The sequence below is a fragment of the Caenorhabditis remanei genome, chromosome II, assembly GCF_010183535.1.
Source record: "Caenorhabditis remanei strain PX506 chromosome II, whole genome shotgun sequence".
Classification (NCBI taxonomy): Eukaryota; Metazoa; Nematoda; class Chromadorea; order Rhabditida; family Rhabditidae; genus Caenorhabditis; species Caenorhabditis remanei.
Genome location: NC_071329.1, coordinates 19,340,112 through 19,362,181, shown reverse-complemented (window position 1 = coordinate 19,362,181; position 22,070 = coordinate 19,340,112). Strand labels below are relative to the sequence as shown.

General features: G+C 39.3%; 3 protein-coding genes across 3 annotated transcripts; 1 reads left to right on the top strand and 2 right to left on the bottom strand.

The window, feature by feature from the left end:
- Positions 1–285: 285 nt before the first annotated feature.
- Positions 286–13,460, bottom strand: GCK72_008037 (uncharacterized protein; the record flags this gene model as incomplete). Its single annotated transcript, XM_053726608.1, has 20 exons — positions 286–375; positions 1,004–1,286; positions 1,893–2,017; positions 2,079–2,219; positions 3,270–3,489; positions 3,539–3,662; positions 4,411–4,699; positions 5,592–5,743; positions 6,003–6,087; positions 6,762–6,853; positions 7,389–7,610; positions 8,167–8,351; positions 8,430–8,510; positions 9,372–9,646; positions 10,211–10,300; positions 10,671–10,772; positions 10,924–11,003; positions 11,904–12,075; positions 13,218–13,291; positions 13,346–13,460. The coding sequence occupies 20 exons, from the start codon at positions 13,458–13,460 to the stop codon at positions 286–288; spliced, it is 2,997 nt and encodes a 998-aa protein (XP_053590802.1).
- Positions 13,461–13,783: 323 nt separating this feature from the next.
- GCK72_008036 (uncharacterized protein) lies at positions 13,784–16,310 on the top strand (the record flags this gene model as incomplete). Its single annotated transcript, XM_053726607.1, has 7 exons — positions 13,784–13,804; positions 13,854–13,927; positions 13,980–14,064; positions 14,178–14,373; positions 14,991–15,100; positions 15,378–15,449; positions 16,173–16,310. 7 exons carry the CDS (start codon positions 13,784–13,786, stop codon positions 16,308–16,310), a joined length of 696 nt encoding a protein of 231 aa, XP_053590801.1.
- A 525-nt stretch (positions 16,311–16,835) lies between these two features.
- GCK72_008035 (uncharacterized protein) lies at positions 16,836–19,664 on the bottom strand (the record flags this gene model as incomplete). Its single annotated transcript, XM_053726606.1, has 6 exons — positions 16,836–16,982; positions 17,037–17,154; positions 17,691–17,844; positions 18,615–18,720; positions 18,808–18,925; positions 19,525–19,664. 6 exons carry the CDS (start codon positions 19,662–19,664, stop codon positions 16,836–16,838), a joined length of 783 nt encoding a protein of 260 aa, XP_053590800.1.
- Positions 19,665–22,070: the final 2,406 nt, after the last annotated feature.

Below are 22,070 nucleotides of genomic sequence, written 5' to 3'. Positions count from 1 at the left end.
TTAAGTTAATATACCATATATACTTGTCTTCTGAAATTTTATTTTTTCGCTCAATTTTCTTCTCCCTTTTCCGTCCCATTTTCTCTTGTTTGTCTTCCCCCATTCCAAAAAGTGATAAAATGCGAGTTTAGAGCTGAAAAATTTGCATTTTTAGGGCTAAAAACTGCTTTTTCAGCGTTACAGTCAAAATAGAAATGCTTCATTTAGTCTCTTTTTGCATAGAATGCTCTCATTTTTCATAAATTAAAAATATATTTCTTCTCCTCCTTCTTCGGAAGGATTCAATCAATGAAATCTCCGATTTAGTGGAGCGACGCCTCCAGCTGCGACCGTCGACGGGATACTGTGGCGGGTACGGATGACTGCTTCGGATTTCTGGAAGAAAATAAGTTTTGAGGAATCTGGGCGCCTTTGACGAGTTTTGAGTCAAATCTTCGAGTTTTTTGAGGTGGCTGGGGTGCCTTTAGTGCGTTAAAAAATCATCAAGCTTTCCATATTCTTTTCATTCAAGTCGTCTTTCGACTCCTGTAATAAGGGAAATTTGGAAAAAAAGGAGCTGGGGCGCCTGAAGCGCGTTTTTAACAAAATGTTCACATATTTGGAACGCCTTTGAAGCATTTCTCGCAATTTTTTCTGAATCTGACAGCTTTTTATGCAATTTTCGCATGTCTGGGTCGCCCGAGACGCGTTTTCAGTGAAAATGTTTGCATTTTTCGAAAGTTGTTACATTTTTTAAGTAGAAATCTGAAATCTGGGGCACCTCAGGCGCGTTTCGAGCAAAATCTTTGCCTTTTTTGAGGTGGCTGGGGCGGCCCAGACGCGTTTTGGGTCAAAAATTCGAATTTTTCTTAAGGTGGCTGGGGCGCGCGAGGCGCGATTTCAACCTAATTTTCGCATTTCTGGCGTGCCATTGACGCGTTTTGAAGTAAAATTCTTGCGTTTTAGACCATTTTTTCACGGTTTTTCGCATGGCTGGCGCGCCGTTTTCTCAAATCACTCTTACCGTAATCTGCTGACTCAGTTTGGCCGCTTCGGTCATCGATAACTGTGACGTCGTCGTTTGCATTCGATTGCCCGCCTCAATGTGCTGTTTGCATCGAGTGGCCATTTCGGAGAGCTCCGCGAGCAGCCACGTGGCTTTCCGTGTGTCTACAATGAATTCTTGAAGGATGTAAATGGTTCCGTAGATCATTGAGAACGAGGAGGCGGAGTCACGGAATATTCGATGAGCGAAATCGAAGAGGCGACGGGCGGTGAATCCGGCGTCACGTTTGTCCACTTGGTCTCTGCAAAATTAATTAATTGGATGGCTGGCGTGTCTGTGGGCGCGTTTTTTGAAATCTGAAGAAAATGGTGCATTGGGCGCCTCTGACGCGTTTTTTGAGGGAAAATGATGCATCAGGGGCGCCTGAGACGCGTTTTTAACAAAAAATAAAACATTTGGTCCGATTTAGGCTCAAAGAGTACAGAAGCAAAAAAATTCGGAGTAGCTGGGGTGTCATTAGGCGCGTTTCTTGAATTCTAAGAAAAAATGGTGCATCAGGGGCACCTGAGACGCGTTTTTTTTGAGGAAAAATGGTGCATCAGGGGCACCTGAGACGCGTTTATGGGGAAAAATCGAGGATCGGGGGCACCTGAGACGCGTTTTTGACAAAAATTGTGCAACTGGGCACCTGAGGCGCATTTTTTGAAATCCGAAGAAAATAGCGCATCGGGGGCACCGGAGACGCGTTTTTAACACAAAATGATGCATCAGGGGCACCGGAGACGCGTTTTTATTAAAAAATGATGCATCGGGGGCACCTCTGACGTGTTTTTGATGATTTCAGACCAATTTTTTCACTAATTTTGATGAATCTGGCGCGCGTTTTCCGCGTTTTCAGCATACTTACCTAACCAACATGACCAAAGTCTTCGCAGAGAAGTCTCTCAACGCCCAATGATTGTCGGTTTCGGGGCGGAGACACATATTTCGGCCGACACAACAACTCAGAAGAGACGGGATAACGTGGTGGAGCTGGAAAAAAGAGGATAATAATGATAATTAGTTGATAATTAAAAAATTAATTTCTACTCACCGAAACCGTCATATCACACGCCTTATTAAGTGATAACGATCGTAATACACGTCCAGCGTAAATGATGAGTGATAGACATCGCTGGGATATGTTGGCTGAGATGGATTTGCATATTCTCTCGGTTAGATATGGAAGGAACACCTGGAATTGAATAATTTGCCCAAAATCGCTAAAAATTCCCCCAAAACTGGAAAAACGCCGAAAAAATCGCTCAAAAAACGAAAAATTTGGGCATAGCTTCCGCCTACGCGTGACTAAACGCGCTCTATCGATAATCTAGTGAAAATTGTGTTATTTTCCGTATGAAAATAACACAATTGTCACCAGAATTAGCGGTAGAGCGCGTTTGCCACAAAGAAAGATAATTTTTATAGGATTTTCGGGTTTTTCGCTAGAAAACGCTGAAAACTCGGCGTTTGTTTAGTTTTTCAGCGTTTCTCTCAGATTTTCGGCGTTCTAGCGACTAGAAGACCGTACAAGTCGTCAGGTTTCTAAAAATCAACGGGTTGAAAAAGATCGCTCAAAAACTGGAAAAACGCCGAAAAAATCGCTCAAAAATGAAATTTTGAGCATAGCTTCCGCCTACGCGTGACTAAACGCGCTCTATCGATAATCTAGTGGAAGCTGTGATATTTTCCGCAGATAACAACACGATTGTCACCAGAATTATCAATAGAGTGCGTTTGCCACAAAGAGAGATCATTTTTACAAGATTTTCGGGTTTTTTGCTTGAAAACGCTGAAAACTCAGCGTTTTTTTAGCGTTTCTTTCAGATTTTCGGCGTTCTAGCGACTTGAGTCGTTAAAATGATAAAATCGCTCAAAAACGCCGAAAAATCGCTAAAAAAAGCAACAAATTTGGGCATAGCTTCCGCCTACGCGTGACTAAACGCGCTCTACTGACAATCTAGTGGAAATTGTGTTATTTTCGGTATGAAAATAACACAATTGTCACCAGAATTAGCAGTAGAGCGCGTTTGCCACAAAAATTGTTACGAGAGTGCAAAAATCGGTTTTTGCTGAATCTGAAAACCGGTCTGAAATTTCAGACAAATTTTTTTCAGACTGACTCCAAACTATGTCATGATTATACTCATATCAAAGCTCTAGGTGAGCTGAGTCTAAAAATTCAAGATTTAGACTGATATTCGGTCATTTTTGGACATTTTCCCATCTAAATTAATTAAATTACCTGAATCCCAGCGTCGGTCTCCAACGTGTACAACGCCTCATGACGTTTCTTATCGTCTTGTCCCATACACACCGTAATGATTTCTTTCATAAATATCTGTTGTTCTACCGTAAGAATTTCCAGTGACAACGGTTTCATCCCCACTTTTTGCTCGAGTTTCACATTTTTCACCGATTCTCGATACATTTGGAGACATGACGTCTTCGAGATGGGGGCGGAGCTAAATTAAATTGATGAGAACCGCGTCAAACGCGCGCCAGCGCACTCACACTTTCTCCTGAATCGGCGCCAACACTTCTGGAGCGTTCTTCTCGAAATAATTGCCGTCTTCCTCATCTACATTCACCGTGTAATCGGATTGTACTGGTTGACCGTCGGTAACAAGTGGATACGCTGGAAATTTTGAACATTTCAGATTTTGAGGTGGATTTAGAGCTGAAAACACCAAAAAATCGCTCGAAAAACGGAAAATTTGAGCATAGCTTCCGCCTACGCGTGACTAAACGCGCTCTACTGACAATCTTGTGGACATTGTGTTATTTTCCGTATGAAAATTACACAATTGTCACCAGAATTAGCAGTAGAGCGCGTTTGTCACAAAGAAATATAATTTGTACAAGATTTTCGGGGGTTTTCGCTTGAAAACGCTGAAAACTGGGCGTTTTTCTGCGTTTCTTTCAGATTTTCGGCGTACTCGCGAGTTGAATACAGCGCGAGTCGTCAGATTTCTAAAAATGATTAGATCCATCGAAAACGCCAAAAAATCGCTCAAAAACGAAAAATTTGGGCATAGCTTCCGCCTACGCGTGACTAAACGCGCTCTATCGAAAATCCAGTGGAAATTGTGTTACTTTCCGTATGAAAATAACACAATTGTCACCAGAATTAGCGGTAGAGCGCGTTTGCCACAAAGAAATAAAATTTGTACAGGATTTTCGGGTTTTTCACTTGAAAACGCTGAAAACTCGGCGTTTTTTCAGCGTTTCTCCCAGAATTTCTGCGTTTTAGAGACTTCAGCTGTCAGATTACTAGAAATCAATCGCTCGAAACCGCTGAAACCGCTGAAACTCCAGTTTTCGGCGTTTTTCAGCAATTTTTTCATATTTTCGGCGATTTTCGGCGTTCTTCTCCAATTACTCACAAATAATTCTCAAATCTCTTGGAATCTTGACAAACGTCTCCGTATCCTCCTTATCCACATCAATATCCGATTTTTGATATGCGAATAGTGGATTTCCAGACGTTCCAGCGACTTGTTGTAAGTGTTGTATTCCGATATTCAGTGTGTCGACTGTCGAAATATTGAGTTGTCCCATATTCTGTTGATACCGTAACACGTTCTCCACGTCTGCTACGGTCATCCGTTTTCGCGCGCATTTTTTCGTCCAATTCGCCGCGAGACGTATCGTTTCTTTTATTGTTTGACGCGCCTGCAATTAGGGGGTAAGTAGTTGTAATTGTATCGAAAAATGGCCTAAAAACGCGTCAACGACACGCCAGGAGCATTCTAGAATGGCAATTTATTCATTTTTAGCTGAAATTGAAGGATACTTCAGTCAGAAAGTCTAAAATTTGACTGAGAAATCGCGTCAAAGGCACCAAGGTGCTCCAGACAAAACCTAAAATGCGTCAAAGACACGCCACGAGAATTCTAGATCGCTTTTAATGGTATTTAGTCATTTTAAAGCTCAGAAAAAGTCAAAATTTTGACCAAAAATATTGATTTTTTTTAGAAATCGCGTCAGAGGTCCACCAGTCTTCTAGATCGAATTCGGTGGGTTCTGGGTTGATTTTAACCGTTTTTTGTCGCATGTCGACTGAAAAAACGCGTCAAACGCACTCTTGCCTACCCAAGACGCGTCAAAGGTGCGCCAGATGATCCTATATCGAATTCGATGGCTTTTGGCTCCTTTTTAACAGATTTCAGCCATTTTTGGTCCAGTTTTCGTGTATCTGGGGCGTCTAAGGCGCGTTTTTGAAGGAAGTTGACGCGTTTTGAGCTTAAATTTACTAAAAACAAGTAAACCAAAAGATGTCTGGCGTGACGTTAGGCGCGTTTTCAGATTTTATTAATAATGGTGCATCTGAGACGAGTATTCACCACTTATGGTGCATCATGCGTTATTTCAATGCATTTTTCACGAAACCAAGAAGAAAAATGTTGACTGGGGTGCCTTTGAGCGCGTTTTTTGAGTTTTAGAGCAAATGGTGCACCGGGGGCACCTGAGGCGCGGTTTCGAGCTAATTTTGATGAAACTGGACCTCGTTTTCCGATTTCTGTTTTTTTCTCCATTTTTTCCCCAAAATCCCCCATTTATTTACCAAAAACTCCAACAACTCGGCTGCTGGCGTGTCCAAATTCGAAATTCCAAGTAGATCCGCGGTGTTTTGTGTGAATAACGGCTCGGGCGGCGCCTCCTCACCGTCCTCCGTCTTTTTCGGTGGCTTGATATAGACGATTGGCTGTGGCATGTCTGAAAATTGGTCTTAGGCTGAAAATAGATTGGAAAATCACAGAAAAACAGATAAAAATTGGTTAAAAACCAGTGAAATTGAAAGGAAAATGGAAAATAGCGGGAAATTTAAAAATTAAATTTGAATCTTCATTATGCACGATAGAAGCTGAAATCACATGATTTAGACTGTAATTTTTCGAATTTTTCGAATTTTCCAGTAAAAAAAGCGTAAAAAACAAATAAACAGAGATCTATTCAATATTAATTGAAATCGTACAATCCTCCATCACATTCCGACGAGTTTCCATTCGTTTCACTATTTGAATTGGTGCATCTCTTGGCACACTTCGACGATACCACCACTGTAAGAAATTTGATGAGTCTGGGGCGCCTTAGACGCTTTTTTCACTAAAAATTTGGGCATAGCTTCCGCCTACGCATGACTAAACGCGCTCTACTGACAATCTAGTGAAAATTGCGTTATTTTACGTAGATAATAACACAATTGTCACAGGATCATCATTAGAGCGCATTTGTCAATAGGAAACTTTCAAAATTGTAAGTCTGGGGCGCCCGAGGCGCGGTTTTACTTCCTCAAACCTATTTTCGCTTACTTTAAACCGATTTTCTGTCAATTTCCAGGTAAAACACCTATTTTTTCGTCCGATGCACCATATCAGCTTCTTAAGAAGTGTGGGGCGCCTAAGGCGCGTTTTTGAGTAAAAATGTGGAAAATCATTCTAAAATCGGGCAAAAATCTGAACTTTTTGAGTCTGGGGCACCTGGAACGGTGTTTTTTCCAAGTTTAAAACGCAATTGTTGCGTCCGATGCATCACATCCGTTTCTTAACGTGTCTGGGGCGCCTTGGGCGTCGGTTGGAGTAAAAATTTGGCAAAATCAACCAAAAATCTCAAAATTTAGAGTCTGGGGCAGCTGGAGCGTGTTTTTTTCCAGTTCAAATTTATTTTTGCTCATTTTTAACCAATTTTCAGCCAATTTTCGCGTCCGATGCACCATATCGCTCCCCCAACTTACGCCTCCGAGTAATCCTTCTTTTCTAGCCGAATTCTCGGCAGTTGGCTCGATGAATGTAGCCATCAACACCCATTTCAGATCATCGTGACAGCCTGGAAGGGAAAAATTATAGATAAGGCTGAAAATGAGTGGTTTTAATGGATTTGCAGTATAAAAACCACATTTTAAGGCGGCTGGGGTGCCTAGAGCGCGTTTTTTTGGCATTTCAGGGGTATAGAGTTGTCTGGGGCACCTGTGACGTGTTTTCAGGAATTCGAGTTTTCTGGTGCGCCTTAAGCGCGTTTTTCGGGAATTTGAGCTTTCTGGGGTGCCTTAGACGCCATAGTTGTCCGGAATCCGGATTCCGGAAATTCCGGATTCCGGAATTCCGGGTTTTTTTTGGCATTCCGGTTCCGGTTCCGGATTCCGGAAAATGAAAAATTTGATTCCAGTTCCGGATTCCGGATTCCGGTATTTGAAAAAGTTCATTCCGGTTCCGGATTCCGGATTCCGGAAAATTAAAATTTCATTCCGGTTCCGGATTCCGGATTCCGGAAAATGAAAAATTTGATTCCGGTTTTTCGGAAAATGGCATTCCGTACAACTATGTTAGACGCGTTCTCTATGAAGTTTCCCCGATTTTCTCACCAATCCACCGCCTCTCCGTCGGTTTCCATTTAGTATCCGGCATCACGAATGCATCTTTGACCTTCTGATTCAATGCGTATCCATCTGAATCCATAAGACATCCAAAACGTTGGCGGACCTCTTCTGGAGACAGTTTTGGCGGCAATTCGTTGCCTTTTTTCGATTTTTTTGGTGGTGGTGTGGCACGGAGTCGACGGGGTTTACGATTGAGTCCGAATGGTGCTGAAAATGTTGAATTAGCGGGACTGGGGCATCGTTTGGGGCGCGAAAAAGTAAAAAATTTGGGCATAGCTTCCGCATACGCGTGACTAAACGCGCTCAATCGATAATCCAGTGAAAATTGTTTTATTTTCCGTTTGAAAATAACACAATTGTCAACAAAATTAGCGATAGAGTGCGTTTGCCACAAAGAAATATAATTTGTCAAAGATTTTCGGGGTATTTCGCTTGAAAACACTGAAAACTCCGCGTTTTTCAGCTTTTCTTTTTTTCTAGCGACTAGAAGACCGTCCGAGTCGTCAGATTTCTGAAAATAGAAAAAAAATCGCTCAAAAACCAAAAAATTTGCACATAGCTTCCGCCTACGCGTGCCTAAACGCGCTCCATCGAGAATCTGTTGAAAATTGTGTTATTTTCCGTGGATAACAACACAATTGTCACCAGAATTAGCGGTAGAGCGCGTTTGCCACAAAGAGAGATCACTTGTATAGTAGAATTCGGCGTTTTTGTACCAATTTTTCCAAATTTCCAGCAAAAAAAAAACCCCCAATTTTCTCACTCAAAGAATGATAAACATCATCCTCCACCGATTCGCTATACACCGGACGAGTTGTATCCATATCATCGGATTCCAGTCGTGTCGTCATCACATATTGATTCTCGCTTCCCGAATCATCATATTCTGGATATTGATCGACGAGATATGCGTCGAGTATGATTTTCGCTTCTCGTGGGATCAGCGTACTGGAAGAAATGAAGTTTTTGGGGTAAAAAATGACGAAAAAATCGATTTTTCGACTGAAAATTCGTCTAAAACCTCACCTATAACACTGATCGAGTAGAAGATGCCGCATTTTGTATTTTGCATGTTTCGAGTTGAATTTGTGGAGGTTGAGTGGTTTTCTGAGAATGGGAATAAAATATATTAGATGTGTATACGGGGAGGTTATTGATTCTGATCCACATGGCAGAGGAATTGAGCGCGCGTCGTTCTGGGAAGATTCTGGGAAGAAAAACACCTTTCAGGATGGATCGAAACTATTCAGAATGGTGGATTTAGAGCTTAAAACGCTCAAAAAACTGAAATTTTGCACATAGCTTCCGCCTACGCGTGACCAAACGCGCTCTATCGATAATCTAGTGAAAATTGTGTTATTTTCCGTATGAAAATAACACAATTGTCCACAGAATTAGCGGTAGAGCGCGTTTGCCATCAAGAAAGATCATTTGTAGAGGATTTTCAGGTTTTTCGCTTGAAAACGCTAAAAACTCGGCGTTTTTCAGCGTTCCTTCCAGATTTTCGGCGTTCTAGCGACTTTTGAAGATTTGAGGACCGCCGGAGTCGTCCGTGTTCAAAAAATGATAAGATCGCTCAAAAAACGCCGAAAAATCGCTTAAAAAGCAAAAAATTTGAGCATAGCTTCCGCCTACGCGTGACTAAACGCGCTCCATCAATAATCTAGTGAAAATTGTGTTATTTTCCATTGAAAATAACACAATTGTCACCAGAATTAGCGGTAGAGCACGTTTGCCACAAAGATATTGTTAGAATCAGAAGGATTACGGTAGATTTCAGCGTTTTTGTGGTTATAAGATCACCATTTTTACAGATTTCCAGCAAAAAACGCAGTTTTTTACCCAAATCATGATAAGCATCACCCTGAAAGGTTTCAGATGGTGCTGACCGATTCTGAAACGATTCTAAAACGAATTTTCAGCGTTTTCGGCTCATTTTTCAGCGTTTCCCCTCTAAACCCTACTAACTTCTGCTTAACCTCCTCATGTTGTCTAACCACCACGACGGGTTTCGTTTGAAAAGCGATTTTTGCACTTTTCAGCGGTTGATCATCCTCTTCTTCGTCGTCTTTCGTGTCATTCAATATCTCATTCGCCGTCTCCATTTGAAAACTTCGTTGTGTGTGAACATCAGCCAAATAGTTATGACATAGTGTCACATCGTATCCATACCATTTATAGAATGATGAGGGGAACGCGGGCGTCGCTTGGATATGAATCAGAGAACCGATTGACACTTTTTCCTGCAAAAATTGGGATGGCTGGGGTGACGTTGACGCGTTTTTCGCTCAAAAAACGAAAAAATTTGGGCATAGCTTCCGCCTACGCGTGACTAAACGCGCTCTATCGATAATCTAGTGGAAATTGTGTTATTTTCCGTATGAAAATAACACAATTCTAACCAGAATTAGCGGTAGAGCGCGTTTACCACAAAGGGAAATCATTTGTAAAGGATTTTCGGGTTTTTTCGCTTAAAAACGCAGAAAACTCGGCGTTTTTCAGCGTTTCTTCTATATTTTCGGCGTTTTTGCGAGTTTCGAAGATTTGAGGACCGCCCCAGTTTTTAGATTTTCAAAATGATAAGATCAATCAAAAACGTCGAAAAAATCTCGAAAACACGAAAAATTTGGGCATAGCTTCCGCCTCCGCGTGACTAAACGCGCTCTATCGGTAATTCAATGAAAATTGTGTTATTTTTAGTATGAAAATAACAAAATAATCACCAGAATTATCAGTAGAACGCATTTGTCCTCAAAAATAGATTTTCAGCTTAAAATTCGCTAAAAAACCCCAGAATCTCTATTTACCAAAATATTCGAATGACACGCTTTTCGATCGAAATACACTCGATCCGACGATTGTAGAAAGTAGGCTTCCATGAAATGATTCTTGAGGATCTGGAATTGGAAATTACAGTAATCCAGGATTTTAAGGTTTTAAAGCTTTAAAATGTCTGAAAATCACAATTTTTCGCTATTTCCAGTGTTACAGTAACCACAAACTGAGATTTTATGTGATCTACAGTACCCACCGTCGTAATAACCGCCACTCCCTCTTTTCCACGTGCCGGTCCCTTCTTTCGAATCACAATATATGGAATTTATCGAAATTTCCAGAAATTTCCACTCGAAACGGTACGCAAGCCAGGTAGACGTCCAACATTCGATGCGTATTTTCACGGTGTGTCTGGAAATGATAATTTCGGATGTTCAGGCTGAAAAACGCGTCTAAGGCGCGCCAGAGCTCAAAATTTCGCAATTTTCGCACCTGTTTCATCACAAACTCGGTTCGTCCCTCTCCATGCGCCTTTAATGCTTCAAATGCCATTTTTGAAGAGCAATTCGGATGAAACGCCACTGTTGTGTAGTTCTGAAAGAAAAAGTGAGGTTTAGATGCTAAAATTGAAAAAAAAAACAATTTAGGGCTGAAAACGCCAAAAAAAATCGCTCAAAAAGCGAAAAATTTGCTCAAAAATAGAAAATTTTCAGCGCTTTTACTCGAGAATCCCATCCCAAGATACCTCTGTAATTCCAGTTGCCACACCAGGCGTCATCTGTGAGTTGAATGTGACGAATACTCGTTCTCGCTTCATTGTGGCGCCTGAAAACTCAGAATTTAGGTAGATTTACGGCTGGAAAACGCCAAATAATCACTCAAAAAACGGAAAATTTGGGCATAGCTTCCGCCTACGCGTGACTAAACGCGCTCTACCGCTAATCCAGTGGAAATTGTGTTAATTTCCGTATGAAAATAACACAATTGTCACCAGAATTAGCGATACAGCGCGTTTGCCACAAAGAAATATAATTTGTACAAGATTTTCTGGTTTTTCGCTTGAAAACGCTGAAAATTCGGCGTTATTTTCGTTTTTTCAGCAATTTCTCCCAGATTTTCGGCGTTCTAGCGACTTGAAGACCGCCCGAGTCGTCAGATTTCTAAAATCAATCGCACGAAAAAGATCGCTCCAAAACGTCAGAAAATAGCTGAAATCGCTTTAAAAAATTGAAAATATGAGATTTTCGACGTTTTGGGAGTTATGAGATCGCTGAAAGTCGTCAAAAACGTTGGATATCGAGAAGAATACCGTAGCCGTTAGGAATTTCGAAAAATCTCGAATTTCTAGTGAAAATTGTGTTATTTTCCGTTTGAACATAACACAATTGACACCAGAATTAGCGGTAGAGCGCGTTTGCCACAGAAGAATTGGCTATGTGAGAATTTGAGCGTTTTTTCAGAGATTTTCAGCGTTTTGGGAGTTATGGGATCGCCGAAAACGTCAAAAACTTAGGAACTGGCGCTGAATACAGTAGCCGTTAGGATTTTTGAAAAATCTTGAGTTTTCTAGCGTTTTCGGGCATTTTAATCTATAGAAACTCCAGAAAAAAACGTTGTAAAGGCAATTTTTAAAGATTTTCAGCGATTTTCAACAATTTTCGATGGTTTAGAGTTGTTTTTCAGCGTTTTTTGTGTTTTTTGCATCGATTCTCAGCTAAAACTCACACTTATAAACCTCCATCTTCTCAACTTGTACAACAATATGAGATCCTCGAATGACTCGTTCGAAACTTCGTGTCCAAAATACTTGAACAACTGATCCGATTCCAATTTTATCATAAACTGATGGATATTGGAATACTGTAGATCTCGAGAAGATGAAGTGGAGGCCGGGATCCTGAAATATGGATTTTATACGGATTTTATTCGGATTTCTCAGAAATTTGAGCATAGCTTCCGCCTACGCGTGACTAAACGCGCTCTACTGACACTCTGGTGGAAATTGTGTTATTTTCCGTATGAAAATAACACGATTGCCACAAGAATTAGCTGCAGAGCGCGTTTGCCACAAAGAGAGATCGTTAGTATAGAATTTTCTGGTTTTTTGTTTGAAAACGCTGAAAACTCGGCGTTTTTCAGAAAAACGCCGAGTTTTCAGCGTTTCTTCCAGATTAAAATGAGTTTTCATAAGGATTGAGCCATTTTTTCTCAATTTTTGATACCGATTGTATTTTTTTATTTGAAAATTAGCATTTTCCAGTTGGAATCTATCAAAAACGAGATGGAAATCGGCTTGGATGAATTTTCGGGATTTTTGACATAAAACGCCAGTGGAAACACAGTTTTACTCATTCTTTCGGATTTTTCAGGAAAAAATGAACTATTTTCAGCCAAAATCGGTCTGAAATAGTTCAAAATGAGTTTTTGCTCAGAACAGCTCGAATTTTTATGAATTTTCAGTATTTCTGAACCGAAAAACCTGCTCAGATCGAATCTGGTCAATTTTTCTAGATTTTTCTGTATTTTTGAATGGAAAAACTTGCTCATTTCGTTTTTTGAGATATTTCACAGGTTTTTTCAAGTTTTTCTAATCAAAATAAACCATTTTCAGCCAAAATCGGTCTGAAATAGTTAAAAATGAGTTTTTGCTCAGAACTACTCGAATTTTCATGATTTTTTAAGATTTCTAAATGGAAAAGCGTGCTTATATCAATTTTTGAGGTATTTTACAGATTGTTTCTATACTTATTGAAAAAAATGAACCATTTTCAGCTAAAATCGGCCTAAAATTGTTGAAAGTGAGTTTCAGGTCAATTTTTAATGAATTTTTAGAATTTTTAACTTAAAAACACTGATGATATCGGATTTTGAGGTATTTCACAAGTTATTTTCCAGTTTTCTAATTAAAATGAGCTATTTTCAGTTAAGTTTCCGTTTCAGACCGATTTTCATCAAATTTTTTCAATTTTATATTATTTTTCTTGCATTTTTCGCTGGTTTTCTTCAATTCTCATCTATTCCTTGAATTCTAACACTCACATCAAACGATTCCGATGTCAACACCTCTCCAGAACCATCCTTATACGAGATAACGATGCCAGACGAGCTGGAATCTGAATTTCGCCATTTTTATCGATTTTTTGATTTTTTCAACTAAAAAATCTCACAACAAGCAGCGTCGAAAGCTTCCTCTTTAATTTCTAACTCGTTTTTTGATGAAGATCCACGCGTTATAATTCGTAAAGGTTGTCCATTGATTATTGCTGGTTCTGGAGGATTCATTGTCTGTAATTTTGAGCTTTTAAAGATTTTGAAGAGTTTTCTAGTTGATTCCAATCGAAAAATTGTGCAAAATCACCCCAGAAAACTATTTTATTCTGCTTCAAAATTCAAATAAAATCCAAAAAATCGTGGTGGCCGAGAAAACTCGTGGTGGCCGAAGTGGAATTTTCTAGGCCACCTCAATTTTTTGAATTAATTTCGGCGGATTTTTCTCTTTTTTATCCGTTTTTTTGTGTTTTCTTGTATTTTTACCGATTTTTCATAGATTTTATTCAAAATTAAGTTTTAAATTTCAGTAATTCATCAAAAAACCCACCAAAATCATGTCGGAAGTGGGGAAAAAAGTGAGTTTTATCTGTCAACTCTAAAAAATCACGAATTCAACAGCCACAGGTGTCTGAAGAGGAGTTGGAGAAGCAGTACGCCGACTACAGAGCACAATTCGAGCAGTGGAAGGAGAGTAATAAGTAAAATCACAAAAAAAATTTCAAAATTTTGAAAAAAAAATCGATTTTTCAGAGGATCCGTCGGGACAGACGCCTATAATCAATATGTTCATCAGTTTGAGCAGTGGGAGAGAGAAGTTGAGGCTAGAAAAGCACAAGTAAGGGATTTTCCGCGAAAAATGACGAAAAATGGAATTTTTTGACTCAAAAATCTTCATTTTCGCCCGATTTTCCTCAATTTTCATTAAAAAAAACCTTTAAGATATTCCAGCAAATGAAGCATCGAAAGGTGATAGACAAGGAGGCGGAAGCTGCCGCCGCCTATGCTCAATCCCAACAAGCCTACATGTCACACCATCTGAAAGCGATGGAACAACAGGAAATGCAGCAGAGAGCTGCCGCCGCGGCGGCTGTCGCTGCCGTACAGCAGCAACAAATGATGCAGAATATGATGATGAGACAGACAGGTTAGAAATAGAAATTCGATGGAGAATCATGGAAAAATTGGAAAAAAATCGACTGAAAATCAAGATTTTCGGATTAAAATGGCCAATTTCAGATGAAAATTGCCTCAATTATACCTGAAAACCTCTCGAAATGACCAAAAAATGTCCAAAATGAGCTATTTTCCGTGAAACGCGTCCCAGGCACACCAGCCAAGCATTTTTATTCTAAAAACGCGTCAGAGGTGCGCCAGTCACTTAAAAAAGTCAATATCTCCCTAAATCTCACTTTTAAAAGGAAACATTTGAATCTAGCTGGGAAAAACTCAATGAAAAAGCGCCAAAGTCACGCCAGATTCACAAATTGCGAGTTTTTAGCTCAAAAACTATTGAAATATCGAAAATTTGAAGGCAGAAGCCGATTTTCATTGGAAAAAAACTATTAAAATCGGAAAATTTCCTAAAAACGCGTCTCAGGCGCGCCTGACAGTCATTTTTTGCTTAAAACGCGCCAGAGGTGCGCCAGACTCAGAAGTTGCGAGTTTTTAGCTCAAAAGCAACTGAAATATCGAAAATTTCACGATTTTCAGTCAAATTTTATCTCAAAATCACTATTTTCCACCCAATTTTCGCATTTCCAGCCGAACAAGCCGCACCACAAACAGAACGTGATCTCTTCATAAGATTTATGATGGGTGGATACGATGGACCACCAATATGGGGAAATTCGAAGCCCACTTATGATCAGAGAGTGAGTTTTTGAGGAATTCTAGCAAAAAATACGGTGAAAATGAGGGTTTTGAGCTGGAAAAGCTGGAAATTGTGAAATTTTCCAGTAAAAATCCACTTTTTAAGCTCAAAATTCATTTTTTATGCATAAAAATTCCTTTTTAGGCTCAAAAGTTCATTTTACAGCTTACAAAGTCATTTTTGGTCTAAAAATCCACTTTTTCAGCTCAAAATCCACTTTTTCAGCTCAAAAATTCACTTTTCCCTCAAAAAATCACCCAAAATTCATTAATTTCCAGGACCCACTATTCGCCAAATGGGGTGAACGAGCGGCGCCGGCGTATCACAAAGCGGACACCGAGCAACAGATTGTAAGTTATCGAAAAAAGGATTTCGAGCACAAAAACGGCAATTTTCATTGCGAAAATCGTGATTTTCAGCAGTTTTTTGGCTAAAACGTTGAATAACTGAGTCTGGCGCACCTCAGACGCGTTTTTCTGAAGTTCTGAGACTGGGGCGCTTCGGACGCGTTTTCTATATGCGTAATCGAAAATTTCGATCATTTTTGAACTATAAACAGGTCTGGCGCACTTCAGAAGCGGTTTTAACTGGATTTGGTGCGTTTTCCGTGAGAAAACTCAATTTTCTAGTGAAAAATGGCTTTCGCGACTGTTTTTAACGTAAAAATAAGGCTGGCACACATCAAACGCGGTTCCAACCAGCTCTCAGATGATTTCAGAGAATAACTGAGATTAAATTGCTCATTTTCAGCCAATTTCCACTTAAAAATCGGTCTGGCGCACCTCAGGCGCGGTTCCAATCAGTTCTTCGCCGTTATCAGATAATTTTAGAAAATCTGGGGTGCCTTTGACGTGTTTTCCACGGAATTTTTTATGAAAAATCCCGAATTTTCCTCTGTTTTCCAGAATTCGGTGCACTTTTCAGATTTAATCAAAAATTGCTTATTTTTAGCCAATTCTCACCTAAAAATAGGTCTGGCGCACCTCGCACGCGTTTTCCACCAAATTTTGTATGAAAAGTCCCGAATTTTCACTATTTTCCACTTGAAACTCTTCAATTTTCTCTATTTCCAGAATCCAGTCGCGTGTTGGCACCTTCTGGAGGCACTCCGCGAGAAGAAGATGGTCCTGGCACCGCATTCGAGTCAACCACCACCACCAGTTCAGATTTCAGCCACAATTCCACCCCAAGGACCACCGCCACAATTGTGATAACGATAATGATCTCTTTCATTTATAATAATTATTAATAATTGGAAAATTTGATGATTTTTGTACTAAATTCCAACTTTTTCAGTAGTGGTTTACAGCAATTGCAGATTTTTCAGGCTGGAAATCGGTCACTACAAACTATAGAACTTTCAGGCGATCGGAATTTGAGCATTGCCAGATTCTCAATATGCATCTGCGCTCCAGCAAAAAAGTACCGAAAAATTCCATTTCTAGCAAAGTTATGACGATTTGAAGTTGATGGCCTAGAAACCCAAAACTAGTCCCCCAGCCTCAAAAACTCGATTTCTAGCAAGAAATGCCATGATTAAACTTTTCTGAACCGTCTCAATGAGCTGAATCCGATTATCTTATTTTGGGGGACTAGTTTTGGATTTCTAGGCCATGATTTGGTTTTCTAGGCCACCACTCGTAACTCGGCTGCAAATCAACATTTTTGAGTTCTGTAAATTGGAATCGATTTAATATACAATTTTCTATAAACTGACACCATCAAAATCAAAAAATTTATTCAAAAGTACCATGAAACTTGATTTCATAATAAACAGCGTAAAAATTGATAAGATTGACGATGACGCAGAACACAGACGTGACAATGTCACCGGAAGCAATGAGAATGACCAATTTGGTCAAGTAGAGGGTGAGGATCACAGACTGAAAATGTAGTTTGTAGTTTGTAGTTTGTAGTCTTGTCTAGAGAGAACTCACATTAAAACAGATATGAACACGCAGATATAGTTTGAGGTCCCGAAAGACGACGTAGACGGCCAGAATCGATGAGATGAACCAGATGAATGTGATTGTGAGGAGGATAAGTATGATGGGGCTGAAATCGAGGGGTACTGTAGGTAGGGATACTGTAGCTGAGAGTTAAAATTGGGAAATTTTGATCCTGATTGTGAGATTTGGATCTAAGGAATCTGATCTGGTATACTGTAGCCATGGTTACTGTAGCTAGGGTAACTCAATAATGTATCTCGACAGATGATTACTGTAGCAAGATGAAAATCGATTAACATTTTTGAACTTCGGTTACTGTACCTAGCTTGGATGGCCTAGAAATCCAAGACTAGTCCCCCAAGCTGTTTCGAAAATAGAATATTCGGATTGAGGAAGTCGAGACGGTTCAGAAAAGTATAAGCATGACATACTTTGATGGCAATTAAGTTTTTGACGATGGGGGACTAGTTTTGGATTTCTAGGCCATCAACTTCAAATCGTCATAACTCGGTTATAAATTGCTTAATTTGAAATTTGAAAACTTTTTTTTATGTTTGTCAGACGATTTTTTACAAGTTATGGCCTAGAATTCCAAAAGTTGGATTCCTAGGCCAGGTTTGGGTTTCTCCAACTATGACTTACCGTATCGCAGGATGCGGAAATTTGTTGTCAGTATCCAAAGAAAGTGGCACAGCACCGACCAAAACAAAAAGTGAGATAAACGCTTGGAGTGACAAAAAAATGATTGTCCGGAACTTGTAAATACCGTAATCCCCGGTGAATAAGGCAGGCATTGCTGAAAAATTGATCAAATGAATTATGAAGAAGCAAGAAATATAAACTCACCTTGAAAAAGTAAAACATAAACAAAAATATGATTATAATTGAAATTTGACACTTTTCGTATAAACTGGTGAATTGGCTCAAGTCATCGATCGCAACGTCCGTACCTCAAAAACCAAACATGACAGCAGGAAACTCTCTGGAATTGCAGAATGTTATATAAACATGCCCTAGAAATCCAAAACTAGTCCCCCAGACTTTTCGAAAATAAGATAAACGAGTTCAGCAATTTGAGACGGTTCAGAAAAATATAATCATGACACATTTTTTTGGTGGCCTAGAAATCCAAAATTTTGGTTTTCTAGGCCATATAAGCTAACTTATGAAGAAACCGATTTCTAGTCAAATCCAGGTTACAAAACACGAAACGTTTGGTTTCTAAGCGAGTTATGACTAATTTAGTGTGGTGGCCTTGAAAACCAAATCATGGCCTAGAAATCCTAAATTAGTCCCCCAAAATAAATTAATAGGATTCAGCAAGTCGCGGTGGTTCGGAAAAGTATAATCATGCCATATTTTCGTCACAATTGAGATTTTACGGCTGGGGACTAGTTTTGGATTTCTAGGCCACCAACTTCAAATCGTCATAACTCGGTCGAAAATTGCTTAATTTGAAATCTAAAAACAGTTTTTTGTTTGTCAGAGAATTTTCTACAAGTTATGGGCTATAATTCTGTCGAAATTTGAAAATTGTGTTCAATTTTTCATAAAACGAATATTCACCTGTGAAAATTATAGTCATCAGACCAATATGCCAATTGAAATCCGTGGAATCAAAGTTTGACACAGTGTAATGAAGTACATAGCAGGCTAACGAGTTGCAGAGGATCTGGAATTTTTTGGGGAACTTTTAGAAAAAAACTTTCTAAAAAGTTTGAGTTCAAGATTCGAAAAATCTCAAAGAAAAAAAACTGACCAACACTAAAATATGAGGAATCAAGAGAAACCGATTGTGTTCCGATAATGCATACATTGCAGCAACTGTGTTGATTATCATTGAGAAGCTTAGTCCGCAGAATATCCACCATTCGAAACTGAAAATTGAATTGAATAAAAGGTTGAAAGTGGGGAACATGGAGAAATATTAGGAGCGTGTTACCATACATCATAATTGTAGAAAATAAAATGTTCTATCATATGAGTAGCGCTGTTAAAACAGGCGTTTTACGGCGGCAATCGCCGGTTTCATTTCCGGCGATTGTCGCCCACGCCGTAAATGAAAACGGCGATTGCGGCAAATACAATTTTTAAAACCGGCGTTTAACGCCGGTTTTTATCATTTTTATTCATTTTCAGTATATTTTCTACTCAAAAAAGCGGCGTTTGACGCCGGTTTAGAAATGAAAACCGGCGATGGAAGCAAGTTTTGGAAATGAACTTGCTTTTCATGCAATTAACGTGAAAATAAGCGGCGCCGGCTTGCCGGTGATTGCCGTAACAGCCTTACATGTGAGACAGTTTCCGAAATTTAATTTCTCGCTCAAAACGACGTTCAATTTTTGTCAATTAGCTATCTCTTTTCCTTCAAAATCTCTTAACGATTCCTTTACATCCCATAAATCACGTTTCCAATCACTTCTGTCCCCACTTCTCTCGAAAATCCTTTTCAACAAAACCCTAGAAAACAACTCACCTAACATATTGTTTCTCCTCATAAACCGAAACCGAATTGAATTTTGCACTAATAATAGCCAGTGACGCAATGAAACACGCACACGAGATAACGAGTTGCATAAGGATGAATGTCCATGTCAGTGTTCTCATCGACACCATTCTGCAAATGAAAAAAACTTGTTTAAAAAAGAGAAAAATGGCCAAAAATAGTCAAATGGGGGTAAAAAAGGGGAATCTAAGACGGGATCTCAAAATATTGTAGAAGTGGGCGGAGTTTCGTGTCGGATTTAAAAGTTTTGCTTAATAAGAAGCCCAGGGAAAATATAAACTACAAAAATCCCGCCAAAACGGGGAAAAATAGGAAAATCTTGTTTCGGTGAAAGAAGGGTAAAAGGGCAGAATCTGAGACAGAACTCAAAATATGGTAAAAGTGGGCGGAGCTTCGGATTTTAGTCGGATTTACATAAAAGTTACGCTTAACAAGGAGCCCTGGGAATATATAAATCATAAAAATCCCGAAAAGCCGAAAAAAAGTTTGATCCTTCCCGTCGTCTCTCAACTCTGATATTTGTCTCTGGACCCGTCTCCTCCACCTATTTTTACAATGAATCAGACGCCTTGACTCAAAAAAAAAACACATTTATCTTTTTTGTTCCGCTGTCACCCAACCCTCTCTCCCGCTGTGGCAGTTGTTGTGATTGGAGCGGATTGACACGGACAAAGCAAAAAATAAGAGCGAAGGGGTTGACGGAAACATGAGATCTTCTTCTTCTCCGGTGGTGGTGGGTTAAGAGAACACGGCTTTATAAGAAAAGTGGTTTTTGGCAAGAATTTGGTGGGAAAATCAGCATAAACTGCGTCCGAGGCGCGCCAGATTGTTTAAAACCAGAGTTGCAACGGGCCGGGCCGAAGTCAGAATTTCTCCGGCCCGAGCCCGGCCCGGCCCGGTTCGGCCCGGATTTTCAGTACTAAAAAAATTCAATTTTTTTTTTCGAAAATTTTCCAATTTTTTTGGCAAAAAAAATTTAAAGGGGGACACAACTAGTTCTAAATTGAGGGTTTTTGATATGAATCGATTCAGAAAGCCAGGAAAAAGATACATTTCTTTTGGTTTCATGTCTGAAAATGCGTCTAAAGCGAATTATGAGACCTCAAAATGTCAAAAATCGATGCTAGTCGTGCACTTTTTCAGTACATTTCAATAGAATTTCTCTTCGTCCTACACGTGAAAGCAATATTTTCAAAAAATTTCAAGAAAAAATTCGAAAAATGAACATTCATGAATACATTTCTCGTTCAGACGAGGAGAATTTCTATTGAAATGTACTGAAAAAATGACGACGGGGAGCGATTTTTGGAATTTTGAGGTCTCATAACTCGCTTAAAACTGATTTTTTGATATTCTTGAGAAAAAATTTGGAAAATTTTCAGACAAAAAAATTATTGAAAAAAAATTCTAGTGAAAAAAAATTCAAAAATTCAAATCCGGGCCGACCGGGCCGGGCCGGGCCGGCCCGGCGGGCCAGCCCTGAATTTTGCAAGTATGTTTAAAACTGCAAAACGGGGAACATTTTGTGGTTACTTGGCCTTTAAACGCGCCAGATGCGCCACATCTCAATAATTTTTGAAAAATCAGTGATTAGTTCAAGGAAAGATAAAGTTAGGAGCTTTGCATTGAAGTAAAAATGATTCTTAAAAGTCTGGCGCGCCTCAAATAACAGAAGTTCATTATCAACATAAACCAAGATTCGGAAGGTTCAGAAAATTTGGAGAAATCAAGAAACATTGGTTCTATACAATATACCAAACAGGCTGGGCGAAAAAAATATTTCAAAGTCAAAAATCTTGAATTTATATGAAAACTGTAAGTATTTCAAGGACATACCCTCAGAAACCTGTTTTTGAGTACAAAGTAAGAAGAAATTTCAGGAAAAATCGAAAAACTATTCGAAAATTTTTCGAAAAACCACCGAAAAGACCGAAAAGGTGTTTCTCACAGCTCTGATATTGACCTGGAAAGTTACAAAGACTTGAAAATGATAAACTTGTAAAGATTTGCAAAAATTATAACTTTGTCACACACAGCTTCGTTATCAATTTTAGTTACTTACAATTAGTACCTACATAAGCTACCTATCGGAGGACTACTGTACTTGTCTAGAAAGGATCCGTACGAAAGAGTGATAGATAAAGTTCTAGATCTGGAATTTCAGCATATTATGACGGGGTCAACGCTCTGAACATAACTATGTCTACCCCAAGGCTGTAAAAAAGGACGTGGCCTTGAAGAAGACCAGAAGATTAGTCGATGTGCGTTTTTCTCAAAAAATAGAGAAGTGCGTACCAAAACTAACTTAAAACTTTGTAAAACTAGACTCTCTGAAAGCAATACTCAATTCCCCTAGGTTTCATTTCATTCTCTTTCTTGAAAAAGCAATCTGTCAAATGCATATACCAATACCACATAAAACTTTTCTCTCTTTCTCCACACATCATTTTCTTATTTTATTTATGTGTTTCTTTTTCTCCCCCCATTCCCTCCCCCCTCTCAACTTTTCTTCAAAA